General features: G+C 39.6%; 1 protein-coding gene across 4 annotated transcripts in view; it reads left to right on the top strand.

The window, feature by feature from the left end:
• The window catches only part of PPP1R21 (protein phosphatase 1 regulatory subunit 21), a 73,840-nt gene that overhangs the window by 11,278 nt on the left and 37,954 nt on the right, over positions 1-24,608 (top strand). For 2 of the 4 annotated variants that reach the window (XM_054474742.2, XM_054474743.2), the window contains exons 3-12: positions 2,530-2,676; positions 6,054-6,155; positions 7,697-7,861; positions 8,038-8,096; positions 9,089-9,183; positions 12,898-12,950; positions 13,452-13,601; positions 18,986-19,087; positions 19,178-19,266; positions 22,504-22,640. In XM_054474742.2, the coding sequence (XP_054330717.1) occupies positions 2,530-2,676; positions 6,054-6,155; positions 7,697-7,861; positions 8,038-8,096; positions 9,089-9,183; positions 12,898-12,950; positions 13,452-13,601; positions 18,986-19,087; positions 19,178-19,266; positions 22,504-22,640 (1,099 nt within the window). Of the gene's footprint in view, positions 1-2,490; positions 2,677-6,053; positions 6,156-7,696; positions 7,862-8,037; positions 8,097-9,088; positions 9,184-12,897; positions 12,951-13,451; positions 13,602-18,985; positions 19,088-19,177; positions 19,267-22,503; positions 22,641-24,608 lie in introns of all 4 variants that reach the window. The other 2 variants (XM_063649389.1, XM_063649390.1) reach the window with 2 other exon arrangements.

The raw sequence follows: 24,608 nt of genomic DNA, 5'->3' as shown, positions 1-24,608 counted from the left end.
GCTTTATAGTCAGGATTTATTAGTCAAGTTATTGTTTCACCAAAATTGTTGAAGAAATGATCATTATATCTCCTAATGATATTTAAACTGATTGCTGGGGAAAGTCTTTCCTAGTTTGTCCTAGTAGCCTGTGCTGGTGTTTCATACCCTCCTGTTGCTGGTTGTGTTTGATTAACTCTGTGATGGCAGCAATGGTAGGAACAGTGGTAGGCATGGTGACAGCTGGTTCTATTGATTGAGCACTCACTGCATACCAGGCATTGTGCTAAGTCCATTATATCCATTATCTTATTTAGTGTTCACAACAACCCTATGAAGTCAGATAACATTATCATCCCCATTACAGAAACTGGAGTTTAGCGAAAGGCTGGGATAGATGTTTTCTGAAATTAGTGATTGGTTAATGGAGTTGGAGCATTAGTTCATTTTAAGAATTATAAGCATAATTATATATTATAATTATAGAATGTAAATTATGAGAGAAAATAAATTATTTTTTGTTTTACTATTTATTACAGTAGTCATTGTAATTATAGTACAACAAGTGACAATTTGCCAGTTTGCTAGACAGGAATATTAGGATGTCCCGTGTTACAGGAGGCTTTTAGTTTTATTACTGGGTTTACCCCTTCAGTGAGCTGTTAGGTGTAATCAATGTTCATTGATTTGAATTTTTAAAATTTGAAAGACATGATAGTTTGGACATGGGCTAGGCCTAAAATTACCTTTGAACTACAAGTAAAAATTGGTTTTACTAAACAAATGTAGAAAAAAATTATTTTCTCTTTAATGGGAGCACATTGTTCTATCCCTCTAGCACTGTTCTCAACATGCAGGTAATGTCAGTAGAGTGTAGACACTAGCCTATGGTTTTTAGGTTGCTGTTCCTTTTTTTTTTTTTGGAGACAGAGTCTTACTCTGTCACCCAGGCTGGAGTGCAATGGCACAGTCTCAGCTTACTGCAACCTCTGCCTCCCTGGTTTGAGTGATTCTTGCGCTTCAGCCTCCTGAGTCGCTGGGATCACAGGCGTGCACCACCCTGCCTGGCTAATTTTTGTATTTTTAGTAGAGTCGGAGTTTTGTCATGTTGGCCAGGCCAGTTTCAAACTCCTGACCTCGAGTGATCTGCCCACTTCAGCCTCCCAAAGTGCTGGGATTATAGGCGTGAGCCACTGCACCTGGCCTAGGTTGCTGTTTCAATACAGTTAAATCATCTGTTCGTTAAAGCATGACCTTCATGTTTTATAATTGTTTCAGTGAAATTAGTAAACATACAGTTCTTTATTTTTTTATTTTCTATTTTTTTAAATAGAGATGAGGTCTCACTATGTTGCTCAGGCTGGTCTCCACCTTCTGGGCTTAAGCAATCCTCCTGTCTCGGCTTCCCAAAGTGCTGGGATTACAGGCATGAGCCACCGTGCCAGCCCAGTTCTTTAAATATACAGTATTACATGGCCATCTGTGTTTGATAATCAGTGAATAAAAAGTTGTCAGAACATCATAAGTAAAATATAGTTAGAATTCTAATTCTTTTAAAAAATAGAGTGAAACTAAATATTTTTCTTTAGCTTCCCATTTTCTTACCCCATTATGGCATAAACAGAACAAAATGGTCAGCAGAGGGTGTGTCAAAAAGGTTAGCAGAATATTTTAGATTTTGTTTCTATTCTCATTTAGCTTTAAAGTGAATTATTGTAGGACAGCATATGAAAATATTTTTGGTATGATACTGATTTTTATCTTTGATATGTCAGAATAGTTGAAGAAAAATTAAGTGTGTTGCAGACTTCATTTTGACTAATTTAAATTCAGGGAGGATTTACAGAAAAAAGGGAATACAAGTATATTTCTTCCCATTCGTGTTCACTGAAGGGACTCATCAGTAAATCTGAGGTTCTTTTCAAATATCTAAGTTTGGCCAGGCACGGTGGCTCATGCCTGTAAACCCAGCCCTTTGGGTGGCTGAGGCAGGTGGATCACCTGAGGTCAGGAATTTGAGACCAGCCTGTCCAACATGGCGAAACCCTGTCTCTACTAAAAATACAAAAAAATTAGCCGGGCATGGTGGTGTGCGCCTGAAGTCCCAGCCACTCAGGAGGCAGAGGCATGAGAAACGCTTGAACTCGGGTGGCAGAGGTTGCAGTGAGCCGAGATTGTGCCACTGCACTCCAGCCTGGGCGATAGAGCGAGACTCTGTCTCAAAAATAAATAAACAAATAAATAAGTAAAATAAGTTTATAAACTTGTAGCCTCAGTCTTTGTGTCTGTTCACTGTCATAGGATGTGTTAGTTGATCACGATGTGTTACTTTAGTATAGTTGCTTATTTTTATATTTACTTGGTTTAGCCAAAAGATTATCTTTTCACAAAGTGCTAAAAACTTAAGAACTGAAATGATACACATACAACCTGAATTTCCTAAAGCAAGAGGTTTTGATTATATTTTGGTGAAATAGAAATAATTTTTAATAAAATTTCTAAACCTTACAGCTAAACTGTGAGGACCAATCTGTTTTCACTTTGATATAGGAGCAACTGAAAATGAAGGAGCAGTCATTGAGAAAACTGCAACAGGAAATGGACAGTTTGACATTTCGAAATCTGCAGCTTGCCAAGAGGGTAGAACTACTTCAAGATGAACTAGCTCTAAGTGAACCACGAGGCAAGAAAAACAAGGTAGGTTCAAATACAGGCAGGTTAGTGTGACCTTGTCGTTAGTTACTGACACCTACAGGGCATCCTGGTTTTAACAGAAGACCTCACTGCCGAATTTTTTGTTTGTTTGTTTGTTTGAGACAGGGTCTTGCTCTGCCACCCATGCTGGAGTGCTGTGGTGTGATCTTGGCTCACTGCAACCTCTGCTCCCAGGCTCAGTTATCCTCCCACCTCCGCCCCGAGAGTGGCTGGGACTATAGGCGTGCACAACCATGCCTGGCTAATTTTTGTATTTTTTGTAGAGATGGGGTCTTACTATGTTGCCCAGGCTGGCCTTGAACTCCTGGACTCAAGTGATCCACCTGCCTTGGCCTCCCAAAGTGCTAGGATTACAGGCATGAGCCATCATTCCCGGCCTTGAATTTTTTTTTTTTTTTTTTTTTGAGACAGAGTTTCACTCTTGTTGCCCAGGCTGGAGTGCAATGGCACGATCTTAGCTCACCGCAACCTCTGCCTCCCTGGTTCAAGTGATTCTCCTGCCTCAACCTCCCAAGTAGCTGGGATTGCAGGCATGTGCCACTCCCAGCTAATTTTGTATGTTTAATAGAGAAGGGGTTTCTCCATGTTGGTCAGGCTGGTCTAGAACTCCCGACCTCAGGTGGTCCGCTCGCCTCAGCCTCCCAAAGTGGTGGGATTACAGGCCTGAGCCACCGTGCTTGGCCCCGGCCCTGAATTTTTAATGTTCCATTATTACACCTGGATATTAGGTCAAGAAAGCAGACTCTTATTAATATATATTAGATGTTAGGGACTTTTTTTATGATAGTCAATTTTAAAGAATTTATTAGGAGCAAATGTAGTTGGTTTAGTGGCCGAGAAGAGACAATGGAATATCTTATATTAGCTAAAATTGTTGACATCTTTTGGTTATACCAGGTTGCCATTAATCCAAGGTTGAGCAAATAAAACGAAGGAGATTGTCAAAGTGTTACTACTCATATGAAAGTAGCGGCCGGGCGCGATGGCTCACACCTGTAATCCCAGCACCTTGGGAGGCTGAGGCGGGCAGATCATGAGGTCAGGAGATCGAGACCATCCTGGCTAACATGGTGAAACCTTGTCTCTACTAAAAATAGAAAAAATTAGCTGGGCGTGGTGGCGGGCGCCTGTAGTTCCAGCTGCTCGGGAGGCTGAGGCAGGAGAATGGAGTGAACCTGGGAGGCGGAGTTTGCAGTGAGCCGAGATCAGGCCACTGCACTCCGACCTGGGTGACGGAGCGAGACACTGTCTCAAAAAAAAAAAAAAGTAGCAGTTGAAACACTTATACCTTAGGTTTGTAAGTTTACTGCAGATGTAATTTCTTAGCATTTATTCTTATGAGGCCAGTTTGGTGTTCTTGTCTTGAGATTTAGAGATGAGTTTTTTTGCCTTATGGTTTTATATGGTGAGGCAGGATTCTTATTGCTCTAAGGTGGATCATCTGGTACTTTTGAACATTGTAATTAAGAGGTTGCTGCTCTTTTTTTTTTAAGGGTAGGGGTAGTGATTGAGTCTTTAAGTCTTGTATGTATGTAGACTAACACTCCACGAATGTATGTATTGAGGCAGCAACAGTAGAATGGGTAGAAGGGAAGGAGAAGGCACACAGTGACTCTGAAGGAGTGCAGTATGGCCAGAAGAGCACAGCCTTCAGATTTAAGCCCAGGCTTGAATTCTTTGGTTGCCTTTAATAAATCTGTGACTTTCGGCACAATTTTTAACCTTGTAATCTTAGTTTCTCCATCAGCACAGTGACAATGAGCCTTTCAGGTTTGTTGTGAGGATTCTATGGGATCATGTAAAAGCGCCTAGGGCCATATTTCCCATGTAATGGGCAGTTGATGTAATTATATGTTAATAGTTTTCCCATATGCATTTCCCCACATAGAAGCATTCGCTAGAGTGTTAGTGTTCAAATAAAGCAGGCAACAGAGAGGGTATAACACTTATGTATTAGAATCACTTGGGAAACTTTTTCAGGATATACATACCAGGCCAGGCACGGTGGCTCACGCCTGTAATCCCAGCACTTTGGGAGGCCGAGGTGGGCAGATCAGGAGGTCAGGAGTTCGAGACCAGCCTGGCCAGCATGGTGAAACCCTGTCTCTACTAAAAATACAAAAAATTAGCCCAGCATGGTGGCGCGCGCCTGTAATCCCAGCTACTCGGGAGGCTGAGGCAGGAGAATTGCTTGAATCCAGGAGGCGGAGGTTGCAGTGAGCCGAGATCACACCATTGCACTCCAGCCTGGGTGACAGAGTGAGACTCCGTCTCAAAAAAAAAAAAAAAAAAAGATATACATGCCCTGGAAATTCTGAAAGACCCTTGGGGAGAGAATAGTCATCTGAACTTCAAACATGTTCTTCAGGTTCTTAATATCCCTGCCTAGGACTGTTGAGCAGAGGTTTGGGTGTAATATTGAGAATTAATTTTAATTAAAGCTCATCAAATTTGGAAGCACTGAGGACCCTGAATACGTCATTCTGCAGTGTTCCATATGCACCTCTTGTTTTCCAAACATGATGGATATTTAATTTCTTTTTATATGGCTACTCCATTTTCAAAGGGCTTTTAAATCACTGATTCAAATTGGATTAGTAGGTGAGTTCATTTTAAGTGAGAAGTGAGACTACAAAAAAAGCAGAGAAAGGATGGTGACTGATGTTTGAACACAGTTTCATTGTTAGGCTGTTCCTTGAATAGTCTCAGTTCTATGTATTACATGAAAACAAATGCTCATTATTAGATGTTTTAAATAGTGCTATTCTTCTATGTAGAACGAGTTCATATTAGTAAAAAATTAAAAGGAAGGGATTTTTAAATAATCTTTGAGAATTTTCCTATTTATTTATAATAGCTTTATTTTATATATTTTTTTAACTTAGAAATTTATATGAACTTTTGTATAAACTTACCTTTGTGGATGCTGTTACAGAATTTATTACAATTTCTTATGGAGTTTAACAACTCCGACTCATGAAATTGCTATAACTCTCATTTCCCAAACCAGAGATCAAATTGAAATGATATTTATGAGTTTATTTTATATCGCTGGAGCTTTCTAGGTCTGCTCCGTCCTCCAGCACAACTACTCCTGAATTCATCTGCAAAGAATAGTAAGCCTTATCTGTTCTTTTCTCTCTCTTTTTAAAGCTTTCCTGCTCATTACAATATTTGCAGTTTCAACTTGTGTCACATAGGAAAAGTTAAATGATGAACTGTATACCTTTTGCAGGATTGTTTGAGAATGGTGAACACGTAGAAGAGACAAGCTTCTAAGGTGATAGAGAATCTGTGTACCTTAGGATGTTTCTCTAAAGGATGAAAGTTATGTGGACATAACTTATTCTTTCCATCAGAAAAGTGGAGAATCTTCTTCTCAGTTGAGTCAAGAGCAGAAGAGTGTCTTTGATGAAGATCTGCAAAAGAAGATAGAAGAGAATGAACGGTTGCATATACAAGTGAGAAAATCTGTTTTTCCATATGAATTAAAAAATGGGTCTGTGATCTGTTAATGTGGAAAAGCTAATGCAGATAGAGTGTTTAGTGTCTGCGTGGGTGTTTTAATGTCTTCTATGGTCTTCAAGTATATATGTCACTGTCACTTATTCATTTCTTAAATATCACACAGTCTTAATGTGGATGTGTGCTTTGAAGTATATGCATTTGTTCAGAAGACAGCAGAATAGCTTTATAACTTAACAGTGCAGAAATATACTGAGCATTATTCATTTTATATAGGAAGTGATTACATGTATCATTTAAATGGGAGCTTACCAATAAATGGAGTTTGCTTTTTTCCCTCCCCCTCCCCCCTTTTTTTAAACTGATGTTTAGTTTTTTAATTTACTGATGTTTAGTTGGTTTTTATCCCTACCCCTGTTAAACTCTAAGGTCTCTGAGGGTATGAACCATGTATGTTTTCTATGCCCAGTCCCAGGACAGTGTCTTACTTATGTCAGGCGCTCAGATATTTATGGAATGTTGAAAAGTTAGTGCCTGTCCCCAAACCATTGAGCATATTCTAAGATTCATAGTTGGCTGGGCGCAGTGGCTCACGCCTGTAATCCCAGCACTTTGGGAGGCCAAGGTGGGCGGATCACAAGGTCAGGAGATCGAGACCATCCTGGCTAACACGGTGAAACCCCGTCTCTAGTAAAAATACAAAAAATTAGCCGGGCGTGGTGGTGGGCACCTGTAGTCCCAGCTACTTGGGAGGCTGAGGCAGGAGAAGGGCATGAACCTGGGAGGCGGAGCTTGCAGTGAGCCGAGCTCAAGCCACAGCACTCTAGCCTGGGTGACAGAGCGAGACTCCGTCTCAACAACAACAACAACAACAACAACAAAAAAGATTCATAGTATAGTGTATCCAACTATAACCTCCTGATTTTTTTTTTTTTTCGGTCAAATGGTAGGAAAAACACACACACACACACACACACACACACAAACACTTTTCAGTCTTTGAAAATGTTAAGTTTTTGACCACAGTGTATTTTATATGTAAGTATTCACAATTCTTTATTAGTATTGGACTCTAATTACAGGAAAGAGCTTTACCTGTTTTAAGAATAACACCTGTTTTAATTTTGATAATTTTATGTGAAAGTTAGCTTAGTAGAAAAGTTATACTCTGATCAATTGAATTCTATGTATGCCAGACATTGTTTAAAATAGAAATTCATGAGACTGAGAGGTAGGAGGTGCAGGCTTTGGAGTAGGTTTCCTGTGTTCAAATCTCAGTTCTACTATATTTTAGCTGTGAGACATTAGACTAGTTATGTAACTCTTTTAAGCTTGAGTTTCCATATCTGTAAAGAGGAATAACAGTAGCTACTTCTGATATACTGTGAGGATTTAATGAGATAATGCCTGTGTGGGTTTAACATAGTCAGCATATGGAACCATATGGAAGTTGCTCAGTGAATAGTCACTGCTGTTATTTTTCTCATTTATGTATATTAGGATATTGTGAGAAGAGAAAATGGTCTTCTCTTTTTAGTTTTTTGAAGCTGATGAGCAGCACAAGCATGTGGAAGCAGAGCTGAGGAGTCGACTGGCCACTCTGGAGACAGAAGCAGCCCAGCACCAAGCTGTGGTTGACGGTCTCACCCGGAAGTACATGGAAACCATTGAGAAGCTGCAGAACGACAAGGCTAAACTAGAAGTAAGCCCCATTGTGAGAGCACACTAAAAAATAGTTACGGCTTTTGTATTAATAAATTGTCTATGCACTTAGAGTTAGTCATTTCTGGTGAGACTTTTGCCTGCAGGGTCTTACTAAGTGTGCTCCTATCTGTCGTAGCCTGAGCCATCTGCGTTTCTTTTTCTTCTGAAATTCAGGTAAAATCTCAGACTCTAGAAAAGGAAGCCAAGGAATGTCGACTTCGAACGGAAGAATGGTATGTGGAAACTTGAATTCCAAGAGGGTTCTGAAGCAAGACTCAGAAGACATGAGTTTTGGTTGTAGCAGCTCCTCTGTCTTAATTGTCTTACATTTAAAAGGAGAGAATGGGAGTAATCTCCAGGGTCCTTTTCAATTCTGGGATCTCTGGGGCCCTAAGCATTCTTGATAGAGTGGCCTGTGTATTAGTCCTCAGCCCGCAAGGGTTTGGGGCTGTGGCAGATCGTGTTCTGGAGCTCTTGCGCTGAAGACTGGAGACTTTCTGTTTGAAACTACTCTAAACAGAAGGGGCCTCTGATAGTCCCAGGAAGGAAAACTGATAATCACCATGCCAATCTTTTAATGGTACATTTCGAATAAAATAGAGTTTATGTGATCTAATTTGGAGATATATAAATCTTAAAATCAAAATATTAGTAATGCATGGTAAAGGTATACTCCAACATTTATTTGATAATAATATTTTAGTTTTTAATAGGATCAAGTAAGTGAATTTCTTATGTCAATTTTGTTGTATTGTTAGAATTACGTGCATGATTTAGATGTGTACCTGTGTGCATAATTGAACCAAACTCAGAAATTATCAGCTTTTGAGTTCAAGGGGAAAAGAAGGCTAATATAATATGTACTTAAAAAAAGAGCCTGTAGTGATTCTAGGGTGAATACTTATGTGTTGTAACAAGAACATTTGTGATTTTGAAGTGGCTCTAAGATTACTTTGAGCTTGGGGAAATAAATGTAAGGTTGGCTAAGACACTTGTACCATGATAAATTCCTCCAAACTTCCACATCATTCTCCAGAAGTCCCTGGGACTTGAGAAGCCAGGTTAGCGTTTTTGTTATCTTCCTCTTTTAACAACTCTCTGCTAAGAGAATCCCAGATGTCAGGTGCAATTCTCTGGAAGCCCACTACCAGCTGTTGAGGTAACAAATAAATGAGGATTCACTCAATGATTGGTGATAATGTGGTTTTGTATTTTTTTTTTGCAGTCAATTACAGTTAAAGAATCTTCATGAAGATTTGTCAGGTAGATTAGAGGAATCTTTATCAATCATCAATGAAAAAGTACCTTTTAATGATACAAGTAGGTATTATGTACAGTTTTCCATTATTTGTAACTTTGAATCTCTCTGTGGTAGCCAACTAATTAAAGTAATTTCTAATCTATTGGGCAAAAAATTTAATTGGCCCAACAGAAGATTGCTTTCTTTTTGTTCATTTGATCAGCCATGGCAATCATATTTAACAGGAAGATTTTAAATTGTCATATAACTACTCCAAAGCTGGTCTTCTTGGAAGAAGCCCAAATCCACATTTTTTGATTGCATGTATTTAGCATTTTCCAAGGTAAAAAACAACCTGCACATAAATAGTTGAATATTTGTACAAGAAAAATTGTTGATTGGAGTGGGGGAAATGAGGCTTGGCGGTGGGAGTTAAATCTTCTCAAAATGATGTCTTACCCCTTGGTCAATTCCCAGCAATAGCTAGGAAGGTAACTTGGTTAAGCCTTGCTTCCTGTTCACCCTGGGAATGGTTTGGTAATTTACATTCCCAAGAACAACAACAAAAAAAGTTAAAAAATACTACTTTACATGTGTAATAGGTGCCAAATTTGCAACCTTTAGGTAAGAAGTCAAAACCTCAAAAGCAAAGAAAATATTTGCTTGTTTGGATTTTGAAACTTACATTCAAATTGATGCACATTTCCTTTTTCTGTAATCACATGATTGAAATTAATATTTTACTTCCCCTAAATTTGTTTAGGGAAGACCTAAAAAAAGAAAGAGGAAGAAAAAAAAAGAAAAATAGCAGTTCGATTTAAGATTAAAATCAGCCCATGTCATCATTGTATCAAAAATTTAAATTCCCCTTTGAAAATAACACCTGCTTCTAGCTTCTACATTAATGTAAATACTACTGGATTCACTGGATTTGAAACTGTGGCATTACATTTTCCCTTTAAGCCTTGTCTCAATCATTAGGTTTTAATAATTTCGTTCTGAATCATGGATTTATCCTTCCTTTTCTAATACTAGTTGTCACCCTGTTTTAGGTCCCTTTCTTGTCACATGTGGATTATTACTTTTAGTCCTGAAATATTTAAAGATCATTTGCTGAGTGCCTAGACAGGTCAGTAGCATAGGGGATGCAAAAATGGGTAAGTCAAAATTTCTACCTCAAGCAGTTTGTAGCCTGGTAAGGCAGAGATAGATGTAGAAATGTCAACAATATAAACTAGACTGTGCCATAAAGAACCTCTTGGGGTTTCAGAGAAGGACATGTTACTGCTGGTGGCATGGTGTGGGGAAGCCTTCCCAGAAAAAGGGTGCTTTGAGCTGGGCCTGGATATGTGAGCAGGTTTTATTGGGCAGAGATAAGGGTAAAATCTAAGGAATTACGTGAAGTATGGTATATAGGATAAAAGGTGTCATCATGCCCTCAGGAGCAGTAATCCAGTATGACAGGAAGCTTAGGGTGGGTAGGATGTGCAGGGCAAGGACATGTAAGTTCTGAAAGGTATGGTGGGACTGGACCCTAGTGTTCTGGTCTAAGGACTGGGAACTTAATTCATAAGGCCATGGGGTTGTTGGAGAAGTTTTTGAGCCAGGGAACATCATGTTGCTATATGTGTACTCACAAGGTTAATCTGGCAACAGAGTGTAGATTACCTTGGAGTGGGTCAAGGGAGTCAAAGACTATTGTGATGATAGTTTTGGTGTGCTATTATGGAGGCTTAGCCTGGGTTGGAGAGATGTGGAAGATCTTGTGGAAGGAAAGGGAACAGATTGGTCCTTTCAAGGAGACAAAGGAGAAAGAGGCAGTAATGGGGAAGATGGTGTGCAGTTGACTGAAAGAAAAGAGGTAGACAGGAACAGGTTTATGGGAGAGACAATGAGGTTAACTTTGTTGTTGTTTAATGTTCTGACAGATGGGTTCATGTGTATCTATATAACTGTTGATGTATGCCTTTCTAAATGAAAGACTAGACTTTGGGAGAGAAACTGATGTCAACACTATTGGGCTGGAGGAGCCCTCATGTTGGGAGTGGTGGGTGCACAGTGCAGTCAGGCCTGTGCAAGGTCCTTGGTGAGTTCTCCATCCCAGTGATCAGGAGGCAGAGGGGAGCTGTGGAAACGGGGTGAGGTAGAAGCTGGAGAAGGGAGTTGCAACCTGATGGTGCAGGTCAGTTCTGCGCATTGCTGTAGAGAGGTCAGAGGGTGATGCATCAAGGCGACTGGGTTTGGTGACTGGATTTTGTGGCCTCAAGAGGACTGGTATACTTTGCGAGGAGCGCTTCTGTGCAGGGTGTAGGTGGACACTAGATTGCCAGCACAGGGAGTTGAGGTGAATGGGTGCTGAGGAAATAGGCAGAGCAATGCTGTTTTTTGAGCAGTGGGAATGAAGGAAATGGAGAAGCATGAGAGCCTGACAGATGGGCAAAGTGAAAGAAAAGGCTGCGTGTACTGGGGACAGGAGTCAGGGCAGAGAATTACGTGTGATTAAGTAATGGAAGAGACTCACTGTGGAGACAAGAGTTAAATGAGCTGCAGCAAATGCTTTATTTGTAATGAGGAGATACTGAAGATAGAAGCAGGGAGTGATTATGTCCTAAGGTCCTGAGGGGATCAGAAGCAGAAGGGCCCAGGAGGATGGTTAGCTGAGGAAAAGATATGCAAGCAGTAGACCGAGGTGGAGGGTGGGGAGTGTAAGAACTCTTTTGCTTTGGCTGTGATTTTCTTGGTGGAGTAGGGAGAGGCCATCCTATCCATTGGGTAGTGGAGAGGAGAGTAGGAATGGTATTAGGAGCTTAAAACAGAAAAGGTTTGGGATAGATGCCATGGGAAATAAAATAGGCACACTGCAATGAAATTGTGGATTGCTGAGTAGAGTTGAAGCCCCCTGGAGTTAGGCAGAGTAAATTATAGTGGACCTTACTCGGGATTTGTGTTAGCAAAAGCGTTGTTGAAACAATGGACCAGGCTGGGAAGCAAAACAAGCAAGGCTGAAAGATGGCTGATAGAAGTGTCCAGAGGTGTTGGTGGACGGGAGATCAAGCTGGTAATGTATAGCCCAGTGAGTAGCAATGGAGACATAAAAGGGAACTGGGTGACTATGCCACAGGAACATTCCGAATCGTATTTTGGCACTGGGGTCATTCTTACAGAGAACCTGGACAGAGAAGGCAGGTTTGAGTGGCTGAAGGGATGAGTAGAGATGAGGAGAGATGCAACTCATTAAGGAGGAGTTTGAGGAGGCATGGCTAGGTATGAGGAAGCTGCCGGAGGTTAGTAACAGACTAGCGTAGAGAGGAAGACTGAGAAAGATAGTGATGCCATCCAGGAAAGTTAGGATTGAGTCATTGGGATCCACAGTGGCAGACAGTGATAGATTTTTCCGGTAATGTAGTGTCAGGAAAACAGTGGTATTTTTTGCTGATTAGTGTGGTGGCTTTGTGGAGGGTTATTTTAGAAGGGAGAATGACTGAAAACAGCAAGAACATCATGAGCCTTTCTAAGTAGTCTTGATAAGCCCAAAAGCAGTATTTGAAATGATTTCTTAGAAATGGAAACACCGGATTTGTTTGGGTTTTTTTAAGCCTGAAGTTAAAAAAAGATGGGAAGTATTACTTTATCTGAGAAACCACTGATTCTATGTAAATTCCATTATTCTGTATTGTTGATCATTTTAAATTCTTATGTAAAGTTGATTTTGCTTCAGAGCATTCATTATTTTGCATTTAAGTTATTTTCCAGTATATGTGAGAGACTTAATGTACATTATTTTTCTTTTGTAGAATATAGTCAGTATAACGCTCTGAACGTTCCACTCCACAATAGGAGACACCAGGTAAAGGATGAAGTATATGTTTTTATTTTCAGTTATGTATACATCAGACTTTCCAGAAACAAGAATTAGTTGTGTTTGGACCTCTGTTTAGTGCATTCAGTCATTGCATTTAACTGTTGCTTTACGTGTTTCTCATACATTTATTCAAATGTAGCTTGCTTTTTATTGCATTCATAAGTAACACAGATTTTTGCTATCTCTCTTGTCTGATAACATTACAGCTTAATTATGAGATGCATTAATGTTTTGAGCCATACTTTTTTGTAGGTTGGTAGACCTTATACTTAAGTGGTCTGAGTTAAGTGCAGGAGGTGTATTTGCCAAACTGGTGGCTTTCTAATTTACTTAGATAGGAATATTAAAATTCAAGTCGGAGCAGATGAATTTAAATTAAGGAATAATCACACTAGGATTCAAATGTTTTCTTCAGAACAGACTCAATAAAGTTCTTTTAGGATAATAATTTGAGAGTTGACCTTAGCTGTATTTTTCATTTTAAAGCTGAAGATGCGAGATATTGCTGGGCAGGCCCTGGCTTTTGTTCAGGATCTTGTGACGGCTCTTCTAAACTTTCATACCTACACAGAACAGAGGATTCAAATTTTTCCTGTTGATTCTGCCATTGACACTGTATCTCCGTTGAATCAGAAGGTAAATTTAATTCAGAATACATTTTGTTTGCCCTGAACAAAATAGGGAGATATTATTTGTTTTTAGACCTCTTCTGTGTACCATCCAATTACTGCAAAGGACATGGAAAAAACCCAAAAGTCATAGTTTTTACTCTCAAAATAAAATATGGCAAAAATAGAGATTCTTAAGAAATTAAATACTAGGGAAGTGTATTAGTCCGTTTTCACACTGCTGATAAAGACATACCGGAGACTGAGCAATTTACAAAAGAAAGAGGTTTATTAGACTTACAGAGGTTTATTAGACTCCACGTGGCTGGGGAGGCCTCACAATCAAGGCAAGAGGAGCAAGTCGTGTGTTTCGTGGATGGCGGCAGGCAAAAAGAGAGCTTGTGGAGGGAAACTCCCATTTTTGAAACCATCAGATCTCATGAGACCCATTCACTATTGTGAGAACAGCACGGGAAAGACCCCCATCATTCAGTCATCTCCCACTGGGTCCCTCCCATAACATGTGGGAACTGTGGGAGCTAGAAGATGAGATTTGCGTGGGGACATAGACCCAAACCGTATCAGGGAGGTTTTTTTTTTTTCTTTTATTAAGGTGGAGTCTCGCTCTGTTGCCGAGGCTGGAGTGCAGTGGTGTGATCTTGGTTCACTGCAACCTCTGCCTCCTGGGCTCAAGTGATCCTCCCACCTCAGCCTCCCAACTAGCTGGGACTACAGGCGTGCACCACCACACTGGCTAATTTTTTTTTTCTTTTTTTTTTTTCCTATTTTTAGTAGAGCCAGGGTTTCGCCATGTTGGCCAGGCTGGTCTCGAACTCCTGACCTCAGGTGATCTGCCCGCCTCAGCCTCCCAAAGTGCTGGAATTACAGGTGTAAGCCACTGTGCCTGGCCCTAGGGGAGTTTTTAAAAGACTTCAGTGTGAGCGAGTGAGTGGTATGGCCAGTAAGTGGTATGAGATCACCAGGGAATGGAGGTCACTGTAGGTGGTAATGTCTGGGAAAGATTCTTTGGGGATTTGAATGGGTCTTGAAAAATTAGCAAGGTTTAAATAGGAGGAGAGAAGTGGGTTACACTTTTTCCCCCAGAAGAGAATGACATGAACAAAATCATGGAGCAGGAAAGCATAGGGAGTGTGGGGGTTGGGAACAGGGTGAGGCACGGGGAGGGAATAATGAGCAAACTGTCTTGGCTGAAATGTGAAGTCCTCAGAAGGGGAGGAATGGAAAGTAAGGTTGAAAGAGAAACAATGGCTCCAGGTTCTAAAAGGTCCCTAAGGGCAGGCTAAGACATAGACCTTCACTTTGTTTGTAGGATTGAGGCCTCTATAGCTTTTTGATCAGGGGGTGACGTAAAAGTGCCATTTTATTGTCGGAAAAATTAATTTGCTGGCATTTCTCTCCCTGATTGTACTCACAGTGTAACTTTCATCACTGGGCATGTTTAGGAGTAAAACAACCTGTGTGGTATAGTTGACCTTTTTCCTTCCTGCTGAGTTATGGAGTGGGAGACACACTGCTTATCCAGTTGAGCTTGGGGGGCATTTTCAGGGTTTGTGAGGTTCAAACAGGGTTTAAATGTCACTTCCTTCAGTCCATGTGCTTTTTTTGGGCCATTGGATTTTGCTTCTTTCTTTCCCTTTTTTCTCCCTTGCTAATTCTAAAAAACAATTTAAGGTAGCTTACAAAATTCCATTTAACTGAAAAGGATAAAATAAATGTTGTGAGTATATTAGCTATGTATTGCTATGTAATAAATTACCCCAAAACAGTAGTTTAAAACAACAAACATTTACTGTCTCACAGTTGCTGCGGGTCAAGAATGGAGGGGCTGGTTAGCTGGCTTATGATCTCATAAGGTTTCAGTCAGGATGTCACTGGAGCTGGGGGATTTGCATCCCAGGTGGCCGACTTACATACCTGGTGAGTTAGTGCTAGTAGTTGGCTGGGAACCTCAGTTTCTTATTGCCTGGCTCTTTGAGTGTCCTCATAAATGGCAGCTAACATTTCTCATAGCGAGCGATCTGAGAGCAAGGTAGAAGCCACAGTGCCTTTTGACATAGCCTAGGTAGTCACACATCATCACTTCTCCAGTATCGTATTGGTCACACAGACCAGACCAACCTTGAAACAATGGGAGAGGGTAGTACACAAAACCAAAAATACCAGGAAGTGGGGACAATTAAACCGTCTTAGAAGCTGACTCTCACAGGGTGGAAATTGAGGGAAATTGCTATACATGTGTGCTCTAAGTGCCTCATGATGTGGCAGTCTGAAATATGAGTCATGCCATTCATCCTACATAACCTGATTCTTATTCCCTGCTTCTTTTGTGCATCATGCAGTATTTTCAGGGTTTAAATAGTGTTTATGTCTGTGGGTCCCCTACGTGCCTATTAGTGCAGCAAAGACTTGGACTCAGGAGTTAGACTTCCTGGGTTCCCAGTTCATTTCTGCCACTTTCTCAGTTATGACCTCTTGGGAAATATACTTACTCTCTCTGTGCTTCCATTTTCTCATCTTTAAAATGGGAGATAGAATACCTACCTCACAGGTAAGCGTATTTGAGGATTCAATAAGATAATACATGTAAAGCACTAAAAACAGTGCGTGGCATGTAGTACTAGCACCCAATAAAGATTAGCTCTTAGGATCATCATCGTTATGTCTTACACATAGGAAGCCATCATTAGGTGCTTGGCTTTCATCAATTTTGGTCTGACTCTACACATCTATTGAAGTTTGTAAAAATTAAACATTGGGCCTTTGAAATGTTCTTTAATATCACTGTGGGAAAAAGCTTTCAGAAGACCTGGATAGGGAAGACAGTACTGCAACATTTTAATGTAGTTATGCTTTCTTTTATACTTCCTGTAATATTAAAAAATATTTTCTGACCAGACACAGTAGCTCACACCTGTAATCCTAGTACTTTGGGAGGCTGAGGCGGGTGGATCGCTTGACTTCAGGAGTTCAAGACCAGCCTGGGCAACATGGTGAAACCCCGTCTCTACCAAAAAAAACAAAAATTAGCCAGGTGTGGTGGCTTGTACCTGTAGTCCCAGCTACTTGGTGGGCTGAGGTGGAAGGATCCCTTGAGCCCAGGAGGCAGAGGTTGCAGTGAACCAAGATTGTGCCACTTCATTCCAGCTTGGGCAACAGAGTGAGACCCTGTCTCAAGAAAAATAATGTATGTGTGTGTGTATATATATATGTGTGTGTGTGTGTATGTATGTATGTGTATATATATAAGTCCATCTTCACGCTGCTGATAAAGACTTGAAGGACGTATCTGAGACTGGGAAGAAAAAGAGATTTAATTGGACTTACAGTTCCACATGGCTGGGGAGGCCTCAGAATCATGGCGGGAGGCAAAAGACACTTTTTCCATGGTGGCGGCAAGAGAAAAATGAGCAAGCAGCAAAAGCGGAAACCCCTGATAAACCTGTCAGATCTTGTGAGACTTATTGACTATCATGAGACTAGCCCAGGAAAGACTGGCCCCCATGATTCAATTACCTCCCCCTGGACACCTCCCACAACATGTAGGAATTCTAGGAGATACAATTCAGGCTGAGATTTGGGTGGGGACACAGCCAAACCATATCAATATATTTGAATAGTGTGTGTGTGCATATATATATACACATATATATGTGTGTATATATGTATATACACACATATATGTGTATATATATATACACACATATATGTGTATATATATATACACACATATATGTGTGTATATATGTATATACACATATGTGTATATATGTATATATATACACATATATATGTGTATATATATATAGCATATATATACGTATATGTATGTGTGTATATATATGTGTGTGTATATATATAGCATATATATACGTATATATGTGCTAACCAGTATTGGATAGAATATACTATCCAATACTGGTTCTTTGTCCATTATTGGAATTTTATTTTAGCTTGTTGCCATGTTATACCCATATAGTGAGAATTAAATATATTAATCTTAATTTGTTTGAGACATTTCATTACTTTGAATAATTCATGTATTTCTCATTACTTTACCTTTGGTGCTTTGGCCTATAAAAGATCCTATGTGATTTTTCTAATAAGTCTATATTATTGAAGGAGATTCAGAAACCATTTGTTAAAAGATGACCGGAGTGTTTAAACTTGTTCATAGCATCATAAAGTAGACCTTTAGACTTGTAAGCTTAGAGTGCATTGTATTATACAGCTCTAAAGATTGAAGCCCAAAGAGATTAAGTAAGTTACCCAAGGCCATGTGTCTGTGTAGTTTGTAGTGGATGGGGTCAGTTGGATCACGTTTCTGCAAAATGAGATCTTATATTTCTATACTGAGAAACTGAAATTTGAGCTATTATATAATATTAGATAATTGAGATATTTAATAAATGAAAATAATCTTTTTGCCTATGAATTTTCTAAATGCCTATAGGATTTTTTTCTGAAGCTATTCTTCATACTGAATTATTCCCTTGTAAATGTTAAGGTTATCAGTGACAGTTATAAAAAGTTTTTAACCTGGGCATGTTGCCTCACACCTGTAATCCCAGCACTTTGGGAGGCTGAGGTGGGTGGATCACCTGAGGTCAGGAGTTCGAGACCAGCCTGGCCAACATGGTGAAACCCCGTCTCCACTAAAAATACAAAAATTAGCTGGGTGTAGTGGTGTGCATCTGTAGTCCCAACTACTTGGGAGGCTGAGGCAGGAGAATTGCTTGAGAACCCGGGAGGCACAGGTTGCAGTGAGCCAAGATCCCGCCACTGTACTCCAGTTTGGGGGACAGAGTGAGACTCTGTCTCAAAAAAAAAAAAAAAAAAAAAGTTTCTATATCCTCATTTTGATAATTACATCCTTGGAATTTGTTAGCACCAAATATCGTATACATTAAAAATAAGCTGTCCTCAATAGGCTTGTTTTTTAAAAATTGGGTATATAACACAAAAATTTTTGTCACACAATCTTGATTTTCAAATCTTTTTTGTTTGTTTGTTTTTATACTGGGACCTCTATGGAGAAGCAGGTGTTCAGGGAGGCTGACCTGTTGGTCCTAGGTTCTAATGCAGTATTCCTTCCCTATTTCCTCTGATGCCTGGTTATTAATTGTGTCACCCCTCTTCTAGTTCCTCGATTTAGAATGGGATAGGGACTTGGGAGTATCATCTGGGACTATTAGAGGGGAGCATCTGTGTTTAGCTTTTAAACCAAATTTCCAAAAAAAAGTTTCCAAAACTTGAGCACAGGAGTTTGAGGCTGCAGTGAGCCATTATCACGTTTACAATTTAGGTTTATAATTTGGTGGGTCCGTTTAGAAATGTGTTGATGTTTGTTAATTTCCAGTGATTTAATTCACAATACTTTTCCCTCCTGTTTAGTTCTCACAATACCTTCATGAAAATGCGTCCTATGTCCGCCCTCTTGAGGAAGGAATGCTTCATTTATTTGAAAGTATCACTGAGGATACTGTGACTGTCTTGGTAATTTTCTTCCTTGTTTTACTTCTGGAAACTGGGAGCTCCTCTTTGTCCAGTAGCACTTTTAACCTTGAAATTATTTTTCTTTTCCAGGAGACAACTGTGAAATTGAAAACTTTTTCAGAACACTTAACCTCCTACATATGTTTTCTTAGGAAGATTCTTCCCTATCAGTTAAAAAGGTAGTTACCCCCGGAGGCCAGGGAACTTGGGGAATTGTGGGTGTAACCTGATCTGGGCTGGCGTTAATAAAATATTAACATGTGCCTCTTGTGATCTGCCTGACTTTTCTGCTCCACAGTTAATTTGGACTTCCGTGAAAAAGGAAAAGCATGGTTGAGCAGCATTAACTTAAATTTAAGAAAGTTGAATTATAGTCTGTCAGTTACGGATTTTCAGTTGTTCTGTACTGTGGTTACCATTATCATCCCTTTGCAGTTAACACCTAGATGGCTGTTCATAATAGTTTCCTTCTGCGTTAGGATCTATAAATTTTAGGTTTCTTTGAAATGGTATATTTTCTTATTTTTGTTGTTAGTGACTTGTTATAAACTAAAAACCTTATCTACTCTAGCCCTTACAGAATATGTCATTTAGTAACCTTTGATATTCTACTTTAAATATTTCTAGAAAGGCAGAAAAAATAATACATATTATTAGAACTTTGATAATATTGCTTGTAAGTTTTGATACTTCTGGTTTACAACTACCAAGACACCTATTTCATTTAAATCTTTCCATTCTAAGATTTAGCCCTTTTTAAAAAAAAATCAAGTCCGGGTGCGGTGGCTCACGCCTGTAATCCCAGCACTTTGGGAGGCTGAGGTGGGTGGATCACCTGAGGTCAGGAGTTCGAGACCAGCCTGGCCAACATGGTGAAACCCCGTCTCCACTAAAAATACAAAAATTAGCCGGGTGTTGTGGTGCATCCCTATAGTCCCAGCTACTTGGGAGGCTGAGGCAGGAGAATCGCTGAAACCTGGGAGGCGGAGGTTGCAGTGAGCCAAGATCGTGCCATTGCACTCCAGCCTAGGCAACAGAGCGAGACTCCATCTCAAAAAAAAAAAAAAAAAAATCAAAGAACAATACAACTGGAACATGAGAGAAATAGTATTTTACAGTAAAATAAAGTTTAGAAAATAAGTAGGTTGGCCAAGTGCGGTGGCTCATGCCTGTAGTCCCAGCACTTTGGAAGGCCAGAGAGGGTGGATCATCTGAGGTCAGGAGTTTCAGATCAGCCTTGCCAACATGGCAAAACCCTGTTTCTACTAAAAATACAAAAATTAGCCGGGCGTGTTGGCGCATGCCTGTAGTCCCAGCTACTTGGGAGGCTGAGGCAGGAGAATCACTTGAACCTGGGAGGCAGAGGTTGCAGTGAGCCAAGATCACATCACTGCACTCCAGCCTGGGCAACAGAGTGAGACTCCGTCTCAAAAAAAATAAGGGTTAATTACTTACAGATACTGAAAATAGGCCAGGCATGGTGGCACATGCCTGTAATCCCAATACCTTGTGAGGTCGAGGTGGGAAGATCACTTGAGGCCAGGAATTCGAGAACAGCCTGGGCAGCATAGGGAGACCTGTCTCTACTGAAAATAAAAAGAAAACTAGCAGGAGGTGGTGGCCTGTGCCTGTAGTCCTAGCTACCTAGGAGGCTGAGATGGAAGAATCACTTGAGCCCAGGAGTTTGAGGCTGCAGTGAGCTGTTACTCCAGCCTGGGTGATAGAGTCCCTGTCTCTTAAAAAAAAAAAAAAGAAAAGAATATATAAATAATTATATCATAAGTCCTTGTAAAACTAAATTAGTAAGTTTAGCATTTAAGAAATATACAATTGTATTATTTAAAAAATTAATATATATTAAGAGACATCTTTCCTAATTCTAACCTTACAAGGTATTTCAGTAACAAAATTCTGTGATTTGTGCATATGGGATATTAGGAAATATTGGGAATCAGATAATTATGGCTTAAACTAATCATTATGAACTAATAGTTTTATTTTAGATTGTTATATGTTATAGTTCAGTATAACTAAAGATTTTTTGAAAATCGACTCTAGAAGTTTAACATTAAAGTTGAATGTAACTTTGATTTGGCTTATGTTTCAGAAGAATCTGTTTAAGAACCATTGCATAAGTATTTAGTACTTGAAAGAGTTATGAATTTTATCTATTTCATTTTTTCCATGATTATATTTTTTAAAACACTGGATGAATTATTTCTTAAGCTAAGATTTCTACTTTTGGAATGTTCTGTCCCATATGCTTTCAGCCCTGCTTCATGAGTTATTAATATTTTTCGGCAATTTTGGGGGCACTGGTTTAAATACCAGTTTAATTGACAAGATGACCTGTTGTTTGGTAGTAAATGGGCTTAGAATGGAATGAAGCTGTCTGCTATAAATAAAGTAGAAGAGAAGTTGCAATGGGGAGAGAATGGAAATGATTATGATTCCTATGCTACCTTTTCTGGCTTTGTCTAAAAACCTTTTTTTTTTTTTGCTTGATTACCTCCACATTTTAAAATGAATACTTAAGACACTACATTTTTAAAAAACCTTGTAATTAAGTTTTCCCAAGTAACTATTTAAAATTAAAAATGGTAAAATGCATTTTATGAATGTTAAGCATTTACTTTTAAATTTGAGCCTCTAGATTGTAAATCTGTTTGGCTTTGGAAAAACTATATGTACTGGAAAAGATTTTCTAGATTCTCTCGCAGGTGTTAGTGTTAATAATACCAGTTCCTGTTTAATTCATTTTCTTTAGGGATTTGGTCTGTGAAAATTTTTTCCTGTAAATATTTTAATTATTTTTAACATTTAGAATATTTAAAAATATGGCCGGGCATGGTGGTTCATGCCTGTAATCCCAGCACTTTGGGAAGCTGAGGCGGGTGGATCACCCGAGGTCAGGAGTTCGAGACCAGCCTGACCAACACAGTGAAACCTTGTCTCTACTGAAAGTACAAAAATTAGCCGGGCGTGGTGGTGGGTGCCTGTGATCCCAGCAACTCAGGAGGCTGAGGCACAAGAATGGCTTGAACCTGGGAGGCAGAGGTTACAGTGAGCCGAGATTGTGCCACTGTACTCCAACCTGGCGACAGTGCGAGACTCTGTCTCAAAAAAACAAGAAAAAGAAAATTAGAAATATTCTAATGTTTTGCTCTCAGAATGGAAAGATAATGGACATATGCCTTTATCTGTTATTCCATTTAATCATCTTTTATTCCATTGATATTTGCAGCAAGCAGTGTATGTATCATGATGTAAAAAAATGGAGCCATACAAATGAGATCAAATTCTTTTTTCTGCAATATCTCTCTTTGGATATAGTTATTTGAGAACTTGGTTGGCTGCTAATAGCTAATTGAAAATCGTTTGGGATGCTCACTTCTTAAAAATCTGCCTATTCCTAGTTTAGAAGAAGAATGTGAATCCTCTCTTTGCACATCTGCATTAAGAGCCAGGAATCTAGAGCTGTCCCAGGACATGAAAAAAATGACAGCTGTGTTTGAGAAGCTGCAGACTTACATAGCTCTTCTTGCCTTGCCAAGTAAGTATGTTTGTTGCTTAGGGGTCAACTTCAAGGACTTAAGAGTACAAGAAGCTGGAAAAGGGAGATGGTTTAGCTAAGTAGAGTGAGAGGAGCATAGGATCTGGCGTCAGGAAAACTTGAATTCAAATTCTCTAGCCCCTTATGACCTTGGGCAAAGCTCTTGACCTCTCTGGACTTCTGGTTTTCTGTTTATATAATGGAGTTAAATGTTGTGATTCTTGAGTTAAATTAAGAATGTTTGGCCAGGCTGGGTGACTCACACCTGTCATCCCAGCACGTTGGGAGGCTGAGGTGGGAGGATTGCTTGAGGTCAGGAGTTCAAGACCACCCTGGGCAACACAGGGAGACCCCGTCTCTACAAAAAATTTAAAAATTATCCAGATGTGGTAGCACTTCCCTGTAGTCCCAGCTACTTGGGAGGCTGAGGTGGGAGGATCACTTGACCCAAGGAGGTTAAGGCTGCAGTGAGCTATGATCACACCACTGCACTCTAGCCTGGGTGACAAAGCAACACTGCTTCTGAAATAAATAAGTAATAAAAATAAATTATGTAAAATATCAGGCATTGAGCATGCATTAAATATTAATTCCCTTCCCTTCCTTCCTCTTTTTTGTATGGAAAGGAGCAAATCATAAGAATTTGTAGCAGCTTTCCAACGAGTAGCATAGGGGAGCTTTGGTAGTAAAAATGCCATTTGTTCCCCTTTGGCCTAACTTCAAAAAAAGTATTTTCAGGGCCGGGCGTGGTGGCTCACGCCTGTAATCCCAGCACTTTGGGAGGCTGAGGTGGGCAGATCACCTGAGGTTGGAAGTTCGAGACCAGCCTGACCAACATGGAGAAACCTCGTCTCTACTGAAAATACAAAATTAGCTGGGCGTGGTGGTGCATGCCTGTAATCCCAGCTACTTGGGAGGCTGAGGTAGGAGAATCGCGTGAGCCTGGGAGATAGAGGATGCAGTGAGCTGAGATCGTGCCATTGCGCTCCAGCCTGGGCAGCAATAGCGAAACTCCATCTCAAAAAAAAAAAAAAAAGTATTTTCGGGTAACTGAATGGACCTCAGTTTAAATGACATTTTTAAGAATGCCGTAATTTTTCTGGTACTATGGTTTTTTTTTTAACAGCATTATTGTGGTATAATTTGTATACCATACAATGTATTAATTAAAGTTTACAATTGAGTGGTTTTTAGTATATTCACAGGGATGTGCATTGTCACTACAGTAAATTTTGGAACATTTTTATCACCCAAAGAAGAAACCCTGTGTATTTTAGCTATTGCCCTCCTATTCCCCTGTTCCACTCCTCCCTAGCCCGTAAGCCCTAGTAATTTACATTCTGTCTATATATTTGCCAATTCTACCCATTTCATTTAAATGGAATAATATAGTATGTGGTCTTTTCTGACTTCTTTCACTTAGCATCATGCTTTTTAAGATTCACAAAAGTTGTAGCATGTATCAGTACTCAATTCCTTTTTATTGCAGAATAATATTACATTTTATGGATGTATCACATTTTACTTACCCATTTGTCATGTAGTGGACATTTGGGTTGTTTCTGCCTTTTGGCTATTGCAAATAATGATGCTTTTGACATTCATGTACAAGTTTCTTTGTGGACATCTCTTTTCATTTCTTTGGGGTGTATAACTAGGAATGGAATTCCTGGGTCATGTGGCAACTCTGCTTAACTGTTTGAGGAGCTGCTGGAGTGTTTTCCAAAGTGCTGTACCATTTTACATTCCTACTAGCAGTGTATGAGGGTTCTAATTTCTCCACATCCTCTTCAGTGCTTGTTATTACTTGGTTTTTTGATTTTAGCCATTCTGGTGGGTATTAACTGGTATCTCATTGTGGTTTTTACTTGCATTTTCCTGATTGCGAGTGATGTTGACTATCTTTTAATGTACTTATTGGCCATTTGTATATCTTCTTTGGAGAAATATTTATTGAGATCTTTTCTC

The sequence above is a fragment of the Pongo pygmaeus genome, chromosome 12, assembly GCF_028885625.2.
Source record: "Pongo pygmaeus isolate AG05252 chromosome 12, NHGRI_mPonPyg2-v2.0_pri, whole genome shotgun sequence".
NCBI lineage: Eukaryota > Metazoa > Chordata > Mammalia > Primates > Hominidae > Pongo > Pongo pygmaeus.
This window is presented reverse-complemented; position numbering and strand designations above follow the sequence as displayed.